This window comes from Oncorhynchus clarkii, chromosome 26, assembly GCF_045791955.1.
Source record: "Oncorhynchus clarkii lewisi isolate Uvic-CL-2024 chromosome 26, UVic_Ocla_1.0, whole genome shotgun sequence".
NCBI classification, from domain to species: Eukaryota; Metazoa; Chordata; class Actinopteri; order Salmoniformes; family Salmonidae; genus Oncorhynchus; species Oncorhynchus clarkii.
In genome coordinates this window covers 13,199,221-13,215,582 of record NC_092172.1, presented here as the reverse complement: position 1 = coordinate 13,215,582, position 16,362 = coordinate 13,199,221, and the positions used below count along the sequence as shown (strand labels likewise).

General features: G+C 42.1%; 1 protein-coding gene and 1 pseudogene across 1 annotated transcript in view; one reads left to right on the top strand and one right to left on the bottom strand.

Moving 5' to 3' along the window:
• Positions 1 to 2,722: 2,722 nt before the first annotated feature.
• LOC139385302 (dipeptidase 1-like) lies at positions 2,723 to 10,990 on the top strand (annotated as a pseudogene).
• Positions 10,991 to 11,315: 325 nt separating this feature from the next.
• Positions 11,316 to 16,362, bottom strand: part of LOC139384925 (putative solute carrier family 22 member 31) — a 15,743-nt gene continuing 10,696 nt past the window's right edge. The window contains exons 6-9 of the mRNA XM_071129833.1: positions 15,218 to 15,326; positions 14,825 to 15,039; positions 14,385 to 14,496; positions 11,316 to 14,165 (exon numbers count right to left, since the gene is read on the bottom strand). Of these exons, the coding sequence (XP_070985934.1) occupies positions 13,721 to 14,165; positions 14,385 to 14,496; positions 14,825 to 15,039; positions 15,218 to 15,326 (881 nt within the window). The 3' untranslated portion in view covers positions 11,316 to 13,720. The remainder of the gene's footprint in view (positions 14,166 to 14,384; positions 14,497 to 14,824; positions 15,040 to 15,217; positions 15,327 to 16,362) is intronic.

Here is a 16,362-nt window from a genome sequence, read left to right as displayed (position 1 = left end):
CTGTGGCCAATGACCTTGAGCCTTCTTGGATAGGCACTTCTAATGTAACTCTATGGCAGCACCCAAGGGGCTTGATTTTTTTAGCTCTACCCTTTGGTTTGGCAGTGACGTAGAGTCCCCATGAGTGACAGAACACTGAGCCAATCACGTTTATATTTTTACCAATGTTTATTTTTTAAATATTTTTGCAATTTAGCAGATGCCCTTATCTAGACCAATTAGGGTTAAGTGCCTTGCTAAAGTGCACATTGACCTATTTTTCACATAGTTGGCTCAGGGATTCAAACCAGCAACCTTTTTGTTACTGGCCCAACACTCTTAACCGCTAGGCTACTGTACCTGTTGCCTTGTGTCGTGGAAATTCATACTGAGAAAGACTTTGTAATTTCTTCAAACAATCATCTTTATTTAATATCTTTATTTAATATCGATTAATTATTGCAATAATGAGAATTGTCAACCCAACAGTCAACAGACCTTTGGGCCCAGTAGCCTAACCTTTACAGACAATGCCGTTTTTATATAGCTGACACTAAAGATGCTTAGTCATGGCTGGTTCCACCCCTCCCACATAGATTTATGGGCACCACTTTGGGTTCATCCTGTTGTCATCTGCCTCTGCCTCTGCCTCTGCCTCTGGCGTTGTTTCTCAGATGCAAGAATGATTAGAAACAATAAGGGTTTTGTATTCCTACAGGCTCTCTTTATCTCAGTTACACCCAACACATTTTATCTATGGAATGCCAGCTGTAGGTTTTTAGGCTCATCTCAGTTCACACAGACATTTAATAGAACATAAATGTCATACTATTAGTTAAGTATATAATCTATTAGTATATAATCTATTAAATTAACTATTAATATCAAACAAATCAGGTAAATATGTAATTGTTCGATCACATTATCCCATTTTGAGATTTCTCTCAATTTAAAAGAAAAATTACAAGGTTTAAAAAGACGTTAAGAAATGATCTGCAATCTAAATCAGAGTACATTTGTCATCAGTATGAAACAACTCATCATGTTAATACTACTCCAACTGGTCAGCATGGTAGAAACAACCATTTCCATCCCCATAGCACCATCTGTAGAAACTCAAATTAGCATATCCTGTTGGACAAATCCAGGTAGTGAAGAGGAAATAACAGTTAGTACTGTTATTTTAATTTGAAACCCTGTCTACATGAACATGGAAACCCATACCATTGTCAAAATATTGCCTAATTAGTGGTCCCCCAACGGGGTGTTGTATCCACACTGGGATATCGCCTACTGCGATTACTATAGTATAGATTATCTTACGTCTATCCAAATGTGCAAAACCTCCTACAGAGTACCCATGTCTCCTATCTAACTATGTAACACGGTCCCCAAAAAATCCAACAAAACACTCACAATAACACGTTACAATAGTAACCCAGTGCATACCGGTTTACCTCATTTATCAAACATTTTATCAAAACATTACACATAATTTGAACTTCACCAAGCCAGATGCCCTCGCAAGGCATTTTTATATAGCTGACACTAAAGATGCTTAATCATGACTGGTTCCACCCCTCCTATTTATATTGGGGGACCCCATAAGCCACTTTGGGTTCATCCTGTGGTCATCTGCCTCTGGTTTTGTTTCTCAGATGTAAGAATGATTAGAAACAACAAGGGTTTTGTTCTATTCCTACAGGCTCTCTTTATCTCAGTTACACCCAACACATCTTATCTATGGAATGCCAGCTGTAGGTTTTTAGGCTCCTCTCTGTTCACACAGACATTTAATAGAACATAAATGTCTTACTATTAGTTAAGTATATAATCGTTAACTATTAATATCAAACAAATCACGTAATTGTTCTATCACACTTGGCATATGCAGGTATTGTGACTCAAATATAGATGTATTTATATTTTTAGTCATATAACAGAGACTCCACTCTGAGTAGAGCAAAAGGTTAACCCTTTAGATAGATCTGATTAAACTTCCCCTGACCCCTGATAGACTCCGACCCTCAGCACATATTGTTGAGGAGGTGCTATCTACAGTTGAAGTCAGAAGTGTACATACACCTTAGCCAAATACATTTAAACTCAGTTTTTCACAATTCCTGACATTTAATCCTAGTAAATATTACATGTCTTAGGTCAGTTAGGATCACCACTTTATTTTAAGAATGTGAAATGTCAGAATAATAGTAGAGAGAATGATTTATTTCAGCTTTTATTTATTTATTCACATTCCCAGTGGGTCAGAAGTTTACATACACTCAATTAGTATTTGGTAGCATTGCCTTTAAATTGTTTAACTTGAGTCAAACGTTTCGGGTAGCCTTCATCAAGCTTCCCACAATAAGTTGGGTGAATTTTGGCCCATTCCTCCTGACAGAGCTGGTGTAAAGTCAGGTTTGTAGGCCTCTTTGCTCGCACACGCTTTTTCAGTTCTGCCCACAAATCTTCCATAGGATTGAGGTCAGGGCTTTGTGATGGCCACTCCAATACCTTGACTTTGTTGTACTTAAGCCATTTTGCCACAACTTTGGAAGTGTGCTGGGATCATTGTCCATTTGGAAGACCCATTTGTGACCAAGCTTTAACTTCCTGTCTTGAGATGTTGCTTCAATATATCCACATAATGTTCCTACCTCATGATGCCATCTTTTTGTGAAGTGCACCAGTCCCTCCTGCAGCAAAGCACCCCCACAACATGATGCTGCCACCCCCGTGCTTCATGGTTGGGATGGTGTTCTTCGGCTTGTAAGCCTCCCCCTTTTTCCTCCAAACATAACGATGATCATTAGGGCCAAAACGTTATATTTGAGTTTAATCAGACAAGAGGACATTTCTCCAAAAAGTACGATCTTTGTCGTCCCGTAGTCTGCAAACCGTAGTCTGGCTTTTTTATGGTGGTTTTGGAGCAGTGGCTTCTTATATGCTGAGCGGCCTTTCAATTTATGTCGATATAGGACTCGTTTTACTGTGGATATAGATACCTTCGTACCTATTTCCTCCAGCATCTTCACAAGGTCCTTTGCTGTTGTTCTGGGATTGATTTGCACTTTTCGCACCAAAGTACGTTCATCTCTAGGAGACAGAACGCGTCTCCTTCCTGAGCGGTATGACGGCTGCGTGGTCCCATGGTGTTTATGCGTACTATTGTTTGTACAGATGAACGTGGTACCTTCAGGCATTTGGAAATTGATCCCAATGATGAACCAGACTTTTGGGGGTCTACATTTTTTTTCTGAGATCTTGGCTTATTTCTTTTGATTTTCCCATGATGTCAAGCAAAGAGGCACTGAATTTGAAGGTAGGCCTTGAAATACATCCACAGGTTCACCTCCAATTGACTCAAATGATGCCAATTAGCCCATCATAAGCTTCTAAAGTCATGACATCATTTTCTGGAATTTTCCAAGCTGTTTAAAGGCACAGTCAACTTAATGTATGTAAACTTCTGACCCACTGGAATTGGGATACAGTGAATTATAAGTGAAATAATCTGTCTGTAAACAATTGTTGTAAAAATTACTTGTGTCATGCACAAAGTAGATGTCCTAACCAACTTGCCAAATCTATAGTTTGTTAACAAGAAATTTGTGGAGTGGTTGAAAAACGAGTTTTAATGACTCCAACATAAGTGTTTGTAAACTTATGACTTCAACTGTACATATATTTATAACACTTTTTAATATAATTTCTTATTTGAGTGGTCATGCCATCATTGGGTATCGGGCAGTGTCCAACGTTAATCCACATCTATATCATTACTGGGGTTGTCTTGCATATGGATTTCAAACTTGAGGGAGTTGTACTGAACATTACACATTAACCAATATGCTCAACTTCATGTATTTACTTTACAACCAAAGTGATAATTACAGAGGAACTGAGGAGGCATAATAAACTCTCTCTGTATTTGAGCCTGACCCACAAAGAGACACTTTGGGGACAGAGGAAGAGTGTGGAGGAAACACAGTGAACTGTGAAATCTGAAGAGGCACAAGACACACCAAAGATGACCTGCCCTGGCAGATGAGGATGAAGTTTAACAACCAGCTGAATGCAGTGGATCTGTACACCTTCAACAACACACACACCAACATCCCCAAGATCAGGGAGGGACGACTGGCAGCACAGGTACACACACGCATGCACCCACGCACGCACGAACGCACACACACACACAAAACCGACAGGGACTCACAAAAAGGTGTATGTGAGGGTGGTTAATAATACATGTATTACATCAGGGATCATCAACTAGATTCAGCCGCGGGTCGATTTATTTTCTTGAGAGGATGGTTGGGGGTCCGGAACATAATTACAAATAATTTGTAGACTGCAAATTGACTGCAAGAAGCCCAGATATAATGCATCATATTTTACTAACACATAATAATGTCAAACCTTGCTTACATCTGTATATGATCACGTGCCTCTCTCTATTATACGTGGGAGTACTTGGGAACAGATCTCCCAGATTAAAATCACTTGGAGCTTTTACAGTTTTTTATGTCCAACAATGAAAATTCAACAAAATGTGTATTTTTTTTGCTCAGAAAACTTGGGGTGGGAAAATAAAACTGCCAGTTGGGGAACTCTGTATTACATGATAACAATAAACTGATCAGATGTTTATTGTACCCTTGCAGTTCTGGGCAGCATATGTACCATGTGAGACTCAGTACAAAGATGCCGCCAGACAAATTCTTGAGCAGATAGTCGTCATCCACAGAATGTGTATGAAATACCCAGAAGCCTTCATGTTTGCTTCCAGCAGCAAAGGTGAGAGTCATCTACAAAAAAAATGTGATCAAAGGTTATACAGTAAGGGCTCTATTCAATATCTAAAGCAGAAGTGTTGTAGATTCCGCAATATACATTTCAAGGTAATTTCCGATTGAGCCAAACATATGCATTGTTTACCGTGAATGCAGTCTCCGCTAAACTTCAATCACACCGTAGAGCTGAACTTCCGCGATACGGATTGAATGGAGCCATCATACATTTGGTTATGAGAATGAAACCCCCCTTTTTTTTAAGAACACTCCACTGTGAAATACCATAGCAAAGTTGTATTCACTTCCCACCTGTATTATCAATAATTTATTTTACCACAGATATCGTGGATGCCTTTAGTCAGAACAGGACAGCCAGTCTGATCGGGGTGGAAGGATGACACTCTTTGGACAGCAGCCTGGGTACCCTGCGTACCATGTACCACCCGGGGGTCCGCTACCTCACCCTCACCCACAGCTGCAACACACCATGGCGAGTAGGCTCTGCTACCCTGCTGACGACAGGGCCACCCTGGTCTGGGGACTAGGTGCCACAGATTATACTCAGTAAGTGACAAGGTGCTCAACATTTTTTTCCTAAGATTCCTAAGTTTGTCAACACTTTACACACCATATGATGCACTCTCAAAGAGCACATACAGCGAAGATAAACATGACAAGAATGCATATGAATGAGATACAACAGGTAACAGCTGAAACTGCTTATTAATAGACAAATAAAATACTGTATTTCACAGAATTCTGTGGTGGGGAAAATAGGGGATTCCTGTCGCCACCTGTTTCAGAGGTGTCATATTCTGGGAGAGTCGTCTAAACAGATGGGCCTGCTAATCAAACCATGGCCCTGGACAGACTACAGAGCCTAGTGAATCCCTCAGCTCCTCACTGATTCATATCATATTAGCAGGATATAGGAAAGTGGAAGAGAAAGATGAATTCCAGAAGCTGGCCGGGTATTTTACTGTGGTTGTGTGTGTTTTCCCCCCAGGGCAGACAATTGGCTAGTGGATTCGGGAGCCAAGCCATGAGCGCAGCACAATGAACTGTCTGAGTTTGGAAAGGTTGGTCTATCACACTGAGTCACACACACACACATTGGAAATACCCACTCATAGGTCAAATCTACTATACTATTTGGCGCAGCTTGTAATACTTCTGCTTTGAGTTTATTTGGAAATCAGATATAAATGCCTGTCATAAACATAGGTATTCCAAGTAAATGTTTTAATCAAATGGGCAATTCCTCAGAAACTATTGGGTTACCCTCAATACTTATTTTCATCTACAGCTCACCTTCATTTATGTTATAGCAGTATTATATCACCTGTACAAAACACACTGGATGAAAACATGTACATTCTCTTGACAGACTATCCAAGCTACAAACCATATCATTAGGTTTGATAGGCTGAATGAATCACATATAATTGTCTCGAAAACACCAGTAGGGTGACACAGTAAGAGGGTCATTTCCCCCGGTCCTGGCAGAAACATTCATAACGTTTTTTCACCCGACAGCAACTGGTATTTGAGATGAACTGCATTGGGATGTTGATTGACTTGGCCCACGTGTCAGAGAAAGTGATGAACCAGGTTCTAGACCTGTCCAAAGCGCCAGTCATCTTCAGTCAGTCCTCTGCCTACGCTGTGTGCCCACACAAAAGGAACGTGCCTGACGACGTCCTGAGGAAGGTGGTGAGTGAAGGGGGAGAGGGGCAAGGGGATAGTGGATTACAGAATACATATGAGGAACTTAGTCATTCATTCCCCTTAGACATCAAATCAAATCAAATGTATTTATAGCCCTTTGTACATCAGCTAATATCTCAAAGTGCTGTACAGAAACACAGCCTAAAACCCCAAACAGCAAGCAATGCAGGTGTTACGGATACAGGTATCCTGTGTGTGTGTGTGTATGTATCCTGTGTTGTTTTCTCTCCTTCTCCCCTCACAGGTGAAAATCATCACTCCCCAATCAGTCAACAATCAATCATCAATCAGAAGACACACCTCCTCCTGTTTCCTACCCTATCACAGTTCCTTTCCCTTGGTTTAAAAACCCCATCAGTTGTTTGCTCTAGAGCTCAATCTCGCTGTAAATGCCATGTATGTAGAGCTCTCTGTTTCACTCGCTTTGTGTCTTAGACCTCTCTTTTGTTTGAGCACCTCCATAGCACTTTGTCATCCCCTATAAGTATTGTTTTGGTTATGGTGTTTGTGTTTGATTGCTGGTGGGAAAAGGGGAAACCAAGACAAGTCGCCCATGGGCATACACTACCCGTAGGTAAACTTTGTTAAATACACTAGTTAGAACTGGGCGGACCACCCACTGTATTTTTGGTTAGTTAGTTAGCTGTTGTTAAAGTAGGCTAGTCTAGCTTAGGGGTGTTTTTGTATACTTATTGTTTCTTTCCTTGGGTCCAGCTCAGCCCCTTTTCCTGCTCCCCCCATTACCGTGTGTTTATAAATAAACCTTGAGTTTGACGGTAGATTTCAGTTGTCCTGGTTATTTCGTTCACACTTTTACTTTGTCACAATTATAATTTGCATGAGTTATGTTACGGGTCTCATTACCATCCTCCCTAGACTGTCGGGCCAAAGGGGATTCGTAACAGCAGGTGTAGAAGCATGGTGGCTAGGAAAAACTCCCTAGAAAGGCCGAAACTTAGAGAGGAACCAGGCTATATGTCCTCTTCTGGCTGTGCCGGGTGGAGATTATAACAGAACATGGCCAAGATGTTCAAATGTTCATAAATGACCAGCATGGTCCAATAATAATAAGGCAGAACAGTTGAAATTGGAGCAGCAGCACGGCCAGGTGGACTGGGGACAGCAAGGAGTCATCATGTCAGGTAGTCCTGAGGCATGGTCCTAGGGTTCAGGTCCTCCGAGAGAGAGAAAGAAAGAGAGAATTAGAGAGAGAACACTTAAATTCACACAGGACACCGAATAGGACAGGAGAAGTACTCCAGATATAACAAACTGACCCTAGCCCCCGACACAAACTATTGCAGCATAAATACTGGAGGCTGAGACAGTAGGGGTCAGGAGACACTTTGGCCCCATCCGAGGACACCCCCGGACAGGGCCAAACAGGAAGGATATAACCCCACCCACTTTGCCAAAGCACAGCCCCCACACCACTAGAGGGATATCTTCAACCACCAACTTACCATCCTGAGACAAGGCTGAGTATAGCCCACAAAGATCTCCGCCACGGCACAACCCAAGGGGGGGGCGCCAACCCAGACAGGATGATCACATCAGTGACTCAACCCACTCAGGTGACACACCCCTCCCAGGGACGGTATGAGAGAGCCCCAGTAAGCCAGTGACTCAGCCCCTGTAATAGGGTTAGAGGCAGAGAATCCCAGTGGAAAGAGGGGAACCGGCCATCACCCTCCTCATCCCTTCCCTGAGGAGGGTGATGAGTCAGGGGAGAAGGGTGAGAGACGAGGGATCAGAGAATTGGGAGTTTGGTAGTGAGAGGACAAGTACTAGGGGAGCAGGCAGATTGAGGGGATTGGATGCTGAGGAGGGTGAGTTGTATAAAGGAATTAGACCTGAGAGTGGTGGTGAGTGGATATGTGATAGGATGAATGGGTATGTGACAGGGGGGATAAGGGGAAGAACATGGATTGAGAAAACAGACAGAGAACAGAAAATGGGTTAAGAGTGAAAAGGAGGTGTCTGGGTATATAGGCTGAGGGGAGGATGAGAAAGGGCTAAGAGGAACGTTGAGACAGGTTGTTTTAGGCAAAGACCAAGAAAAGTAAGCAATAAGACTGCAAAAGAAATGTGGTAATGTCTACAGTGATATTAAAACTACAATGATATCAAAAGGAAGTTAGAAAAGCCATCAGATCTTTCCAATACTTTGGAAAACAGACACAAACTAAAAGCAGGTTTTCATCAAGGATCTCTCTGTACTTTGCTCCGTTCATCTTTGCCTCATTCCTGACTAGTCTCCCAGTCCCTGACGCTGAAAAACATCCCCACAGCATGATGCTGCCACCACCATGCTTCACCGTAGGGTTGGTGCCAGGTTTCCTCCAGACATGACGCTTGGAATTAACACCAAAGAGTTCAACCTTGTTTCTCATGGTCTGAGTCCTTTAGTTGCCTTTTGGCAAATTCCTAGTGGGGTTTCATGTGCCTTTAACCGAAGAGGGGCTTCCGTCTGGCCACTACCATAAAGACCTGATTGGTGGAGTGCTGCAGAGATGGTTGTCCTTCTGGAAGGTTCTCACATCTCCACAGAGGAACACTGGAGCTCTGTCAGAGTGATCGCTGGGTTCTTGGTCACCTCCCTGACCAAGGCCCTTCTCAACACAATCCTGTCTCTGAGCTCCACGGACAATTCCTTTGGCCTCGTGGCTTGGTTTTTGCTCTGACGTGCACTGTCAACTGTGGGACCTTATATAGACAGGTGTGTGCCTTTCCAAATCATGTCCACAATCAATTGAATTTACCACAGGTGGACTCCAATCAAGTTGTATAAACATCTCAAGGATGATCAATGGAAACAGGATGCACCTGAACTCAATTTTGAGTCTGAGAGCAAAGAGTCTGAATACTTATGTAAATAATGCATTTCTGTTTTTTATTTTTTAGGAATTTGCATTTAAAAATAATCTATTTTATAATAAGGCTGTAATGTAACAAAATGTGGAAAAAGGGAAGGTGTCTGAATACTTTCCGAATGCACTGTATAGTCACCTTTCTTTTCATATTCAACCTAGATCACTTTGACAAAATGAAAACTGTGGCTGGACACAGTATCATTGGTTTTGGTGGGGATTACGATGGAGTGGGCAGGTGAGTAGAGGGAATTGACCTAGGAGTTAATCGCCTAGTTACAATAAAACACCAATGAACTTGATTGAGCAAAGTGTATTATCTTAAAAGTTGCTCATTGCAATATACCAGTAAAACAAGTCTAAAGTCATATGTCTGAGTAGTAGTATTCTTTTTTCAAGTCATGTCTGAGTACTAGTATTCTTTTTTCAAGTCATGTCTGAGTACTAGTATTATTTTTTCAAGTCATGTCTGAGTACTAGTATTCTTTTTTCAAGTCATGTCTGAGTAGTAGTATTCTTTTTTCAAGTCATGTCTGAGTAGTAGTATTCTTTTTTCAAGTCATGTCTGAGTACTAGTATTCTTTTTTCAAGTCATGTCTGAGTACTAGTATTCTTTTTTCAAGTCATGTCTGAGTACTAGTATTCTTTTTTCAAGTCATGTCTGAGTAGTAGTATTCTTTTTTCAAGTCATGTCTGAGTAGTAGTATTCTTTTTTCAAGTCATGTCTGAGTAGTAGTATTCTTTTTTCAAGTCATGTCTGAGTACTAGTATTCTTTTTTCAAGTCATGTCTGAGTAGTAGTATTCTTTTTTCAAGTCATGTCTGAGTAGTAGTATTCTTTTTTCAAGTCATGTCTGAGTAGTAGTATTCTTTTTTCAAGTCATGTCTGAGTAGTAGTATTCTTTTTTCAAGTCATGTCTGAGTAGTAGTATTCTTTTTTTAAATGTCAAAAGTCATGTCTGAGTAGTAATAGTAAAACATTGTATAAATGTTTGACGTGGAAAGAAACCCATTCTGCTGGGGGAGGAGTGCAGAGATTAGCATAATATTGGCTATATTTTGACACACACACACCCCTCTCTACCTGTGCTGTCTGTCAGGGTCCCGGAGGGTCTGGAGGATGTGTTTAAGTACCCTGCTCCGGTGGCAGAGCTGCTGAGCAGAGGATGGACAGATTGCGAGGTGAAAGCTACTCTAGGGGACAACCTGCTCAGTGTGTTCAGAGAGGTGGAGTGTGTGAGTACGACAGTAAAAGTTACACACTATTTCCGCAAGATTGATATCAACACACAAGCCTCCATAGATCTACTTAAAAAGGGCTGATGCAATAAAAAAATACTGTGGCATACACAGAGATGAGGCATTTTTAATGCACTATTTGTTCCAGTGCTTTGTTACCCTCCCTGACTCTGAACTCCTATCTTCCAGGTACGAGACAGACAGACGATCTTCCCATCCCTTATGAGGAAGTGAAAAACGACTACAGGACCAGCTATGGCTACCCTGTCCCAACCCAGACAGTGCTGGGACAGTTCTCTCCCTCAGCTCTCTGGCCCTGGCACTAACACTGACGCAGAGCAGCCTGCTGTCCTGGTCTCTCTCTATAAGCCCCCTCTAAATAGACCATGCTGGGTGTGGTGGTATTATCATCCCTTGTCTATGGCAGTAGGCTGCCCAAGGCATAGTAACACCTTACTACTTCAGTTCTGTGGTCACATCTTTCACAAGTTCTATTGGTGATGGAGTCCATGAACTGTGATTGAAGGAAGTATTTGTACAAAGAAATCTTAACATTACTAAACCAGTAAGTTATTCTGAAACGGTGTTATACACATCACTGTTGACCTTATACCAAGTAAATCCATGACCAGGCTACTTTACATTTTAGTTTAAATTAAATGGTTAAATGTAGCCCTCAGTAAATAAATACATCGTAAAAATTGTGTAATCATTAGATTTTATTTGATTTTAGTGTTGTACCATGAGACATGTGACTAAGGAAATACTAAACTGACTGAAAAGCTTTCGGAGGAGGGTTTATGGTTGAGACATGGATGAGAGACAACAGTGAGCATCCCAAATGATTGATAGGCTGTTCCAGATGTGATTTTTCTCAGGCCCTGGCTGAGACAACTGCTGTACTTCAGTTGTCTTTTCCCTGTTCCTATACAGCCCTAGAACATTCATGGAACACTGTCCAATGAGCACAATTAACCTCATTTTGACATTTACAAAATAAACTCAAGGCCAGGCAAGAACAGTGTGCTTCATTCAACAATAGTGTCTATTATCCCATCTGGCTCAATCATTTTGAGAATGCTGTACAAAAAGACGTCATGAACGAGGCTGTTCGGCCATGGTGTGTTCGAACTAACTCCAAGCACCTGGCAATTCTTATCTTATTTACAATCATAACATTACCAATCCTTCAAAATACAAAAATCAGACTTTGTTGATAATCAAACATGACACCCAGTTGAGAAAGACAAATGGTAGATTTTGTACATTCAATACATGAGAGAACAGCACCATCTTGTGGTAAGCATTGTATCAGACATGAAGAACAGGGCAGAACGCAATACAGTTTCAGTTTAGGCCATTCAAACTTGATTAACTGTTTAACGGAATTCATTTTTGAAAAGTGAGGCGAGCAAGCAAGCAAATAAAAGTTCAAAATAGAAGTGGATCAGCTTCCTAAAAATACGACAGCAACCTTAGTTCAACACCCAGTGACCTCATTAAGACCCCATTGATGTGGAATAGCATTGTTGAAAATGTACTGGCCGGGTCTGAGGAACATTTTGTTTTCCATAATCTGAAAGGAAGTTCATCTCTTTACTTGATGCTAGAGGACATTTTTATTCTAGTTTTCTATGAGACGTGAAGACGGGCAAACTGTGAATGAACATTGTATGGCCTCAGCTTCCAAATAAATCAAATGTAACTTTTGAGAGTTAGACAACTTATTCATAGCTGAAAATATAATACTTTGTATATAATTCTATATACAAAGTATCTTTAGAAGGACAGAATATTGTCAGCTGTGGGGTAAAGTTTTTCCAGATAGCCTCCAGTACAGGAAGTTTATGTTCCCATGCAAGCAAAAGAGAGGGGGATGAAACATTAAAAGAGAATGAGTTGGGATAATAAGAGTAAACATCCTATCCAACAATATAATGTAAAACAGTTTCACAGCCAGGCCAGAGGGACAACAACGCAAACCTCAAACCACAGTCAAATACCAAAGAGGGCAGTGAAAAGTGGTTTAATAGTTGATAAAATGTATTTTCAGCTAAATTACATAGAATGTTAAGTATCATGTCCTAGCAACTGCCTTTTTTTAACAGGGAAGCTCACAGTTTAAGGCAGAGAGATGGATGTGACAACTAATATAAGGTAAAGTCGCACTTGAAAGGTTATAATTAAGTAATAAGGGGAGGTGCCTTATTGCTATTATTAATAGGTTAGTAAAAATACATGTTTTGTCATACCTGTGGTATATTGTCTGATATACCACAGCTGTCAGCATTCAGGGCTCGAGCCAACCAGTTTATAATGACTCAGAGTAGAGGTCATGACCTAATCACATTTCAATCATCTAAAAACAACTCTTTATCTCAGAACTCTGTTCCGGGTGCAAATCATCATGTGACAACATCTCATGTTCTTAACACATGTTCAACAAGTGGACAGGATGGAATGACTTTTCATTGCTAAGGTCATAGCTTTGGCGATATTATCAGTGACTGATACTTCATCGAGTTCCCCGCCAAAATCAAACAATTGGCTACAACACATTCCAGTGTGAGCCAAACGGACTTCTATCTGTGAGTTCCCCTCGTTGAGTCCCCAGTGAATCAGATTAAGTAACAGTCAGGACCCTGCTCTCGCTCTTTCGCTCTGCAGTAATGAAAAGCACAAGTCACCAGTTAAGTGGACAAGCAACGCTTCTCAAGTGAGCCTTTAGGCTTAGTGGTTAATAAAGTCATAGGTCCTTGCTGCACAACCTGGAGAAGAGAGGGTGTTAACACTGTCTTAGAAACAGCAGATCTCCATCAGTACAAAAACAAAGGACTAGCACACAGTCTTTCAGCAGAGTCTGTGCAAGCACACACACACATCATTTTTTTGTATTATTTGAAACATTTGGCACAACAACAGAACACTGACACAGCAAATACACACATCTCAAACTCTCCTCCCCTTCAAAATATCCAAGAAGACCCGTCGTTCATAGCGATACGAGTCTGGATCACACCGTCTCAGTGTGGTGGGGAGAGATATTCAGTGGATTTGAGGCGAGGTCTTTCTTTGGGAGAGGAGGATGGATGATGGCAATTAGAGGCTGCTAAGACAAGTCCTCTCTTAGTGCTTCTTCCTCCAGTATGCAGTGCACCTCGCTGTTGGAAGGCAACAGTGGGGACTGGGAGGGCACAACGATCTTATAGGGTAAATTGTCTTTGATGAGCATCTTCCTGGTGGCGGAGACCAGGCGGGAGTAGTTATCAGGGTTGTACTCAGAGGCTCCACGCCGGGTACAGAGCAGGGGCAGGTTGTCTTCACGGGACAGGAAGAGAGGGGGCCGTCGCTGGCTCTCTCCATCCTTCAGGGAGTCGGGTAGCGGCTTGCGCTTGCTCTCCGGCAGCAGCATGATGGACAGCACCGAGAGGACAGCGAAGGAGGCGAAGATGACGTGGTGGAGGAAGTAACCCCTGTTGTTCTGCAGCTCCATCATAGAGGAGGCAGCCATCCCCATACAGCCAGACGCTAGCACCAGCCCCAGACAACCACCACTGAGACAGAGGGAGAGAGAGGGTCAGGAGATATATAGAGCTCTACTCTGACATTGTCAAGGGCACCTGACCCAGCATTTGGTGCGGACACAATACCCACATTTCATATGCCTCCCTCAGACAGACAGGTGTCCACATACATGGAAAAACAAACACCCCACCCACAGACAAACTAATGACAGTTTAGTGTGTTCAGGACAGTAGACAGATAATACATACCGGATTACGGTGGGCATGACCTCACTGGCGAAGAATACACTGAGCATGGCCAGGGCCTGGGAGAAGAGGAGCCCCAGCACAGAGAGCAACAACACCAGCACACCACGCAGATCTAGAGAAGGACACGTCGACTCAATAAAAACTAAGCAAACTAGGAAACAGGCACTTGGACCTGAAATCACCTGAATAAATCTAATGGCCAATCGGAATCATAACAGAGACATCATTATGAATGGGGTCATCATGGCAAACCTATGGCTACTGTATGAGGAGAAGAGTTACTAATTAACCATGTATAGGGGAGAGAAGACGGTATGAGACCCGGTTTAGAAGCCTTTTAGAGGCCCCGGTTTAGAGGCATTTAAAAGAAAATGTGTGTATAGAAATAGTATAGCAACATAGTATCATCATAGCACAGCTATAACGCAGGTTAAACTTACACTGTGTGAGGGCCAGCAGCAGCAGCGAGGACAGGCCGGTGATAATGGCAGACAGAAGCAGGATACCACGGCGACCAAAGCGGTTGACGGACAGGCAGAGGAAGATACATCCCAGAGCTCCAGTCAGCACACGCAGGAAGTAACTAAAGAAGAAGTTATGGGAGTAGCTGTGGAGGTTCCTGATGAAACAGTACTGGATGCCTGTGCCTATGAACCTGGAGGAGAGTTAGGAAAGGTTAGGTCCTTGGCCCAAAACATGAAACGTACTCTGTCCAAACAGTACTGTTAAAAGCAGCTGCGGTAAATGCTAACATTAACATTCCTCGTGGCTGTATTGCTCAGTGGAGGGAGTCATATAGAAGGTCATACAAGCTATGTTAGATACTAACTCACATAGTAAAGCTAAGGATGAGGCAGTTCCTCCAGATCACTCGGGTGGAATGCAACTCCAGGACTGAGTGGTAGAAAGGCTGAGTATCATCTGGGCACTCCGCATCGATCTCTACCGAGAAGAAAGGGAGAGGGAGGGAGAGATATGAGCCTGTATTCACACTGCCAATACCAAAGCCAAAGGGCACTTGACCCAAACACTGTTCACTTGGTACAAACATATAACCCACATTCCATAGGGAATCTCTCTCCTCAGAACCAGTGCCTACTATTAAGTCACACTAAATGGAAACATTCAATCGGCCTAGAGAATAAGAGCATTGGGCCAGTAACCGAAAGGTCTCTGGTTCGAATCCCATAGCCGACAAGGTGAAAAATCTGTCAGTGTGCCCTTTGAACAAGGCACTTAACCCTGACTGCTCCTGTAAGTCGCTCTTAATAAGAGCGTCTGATAAATTCCCAAAACATAAATGTAATGGTTCTTGATTTGGACTAAGGTAATTCCAGTTTGCGATTTAGTACACTACAGTCGCATTGAAACAAAGAGCTCTTATGGTGGCTGCCACAGCAGAGCTCATGCGTTGGGTGTGCTCACTCATGAAGTGACTGACTGCCTGTGAAAGGTGGAGCTGTGAGAGTTTAGTTGTACAGGTAAACAGGAACCATAGAAACAACCTATGCCATGTGTAACTCAAACAAAGTTCACTAATATTGGATATGAGGGAATGCTGTGAGGAGACTGGATGGGTTGTTTGTTATGTGTTGCTGTGCTGATTGTGGATGAGTGAAAACCAATAACATAAAATATGGGGAAACCTGGTCATTTGGATGTTTTACCCAAAGCATTAGTTAACCTTGTAGCTTTATTGTTAGAGAGGTAACGATGAAGATTTTTTTGTTAGGTCGGCAGGCAGGTATTAACCCTGCCGAAAGGAAACAGGTCGGATAGAGAGAGTACCGCTACTATATATATTTATACACATAAAACACACACGTGTGTATATTAGAGGTCGACCGATTAATCGGAATGGCCAATTAATTAGGGCCGAATTCAAGTTTTCATAACAATCGGAAATCGGTATTTTTGGGTGTTTATATATTTTTTATACATTTATTTAACTAGGAAAGTCAGTTAAGAACACATTCTT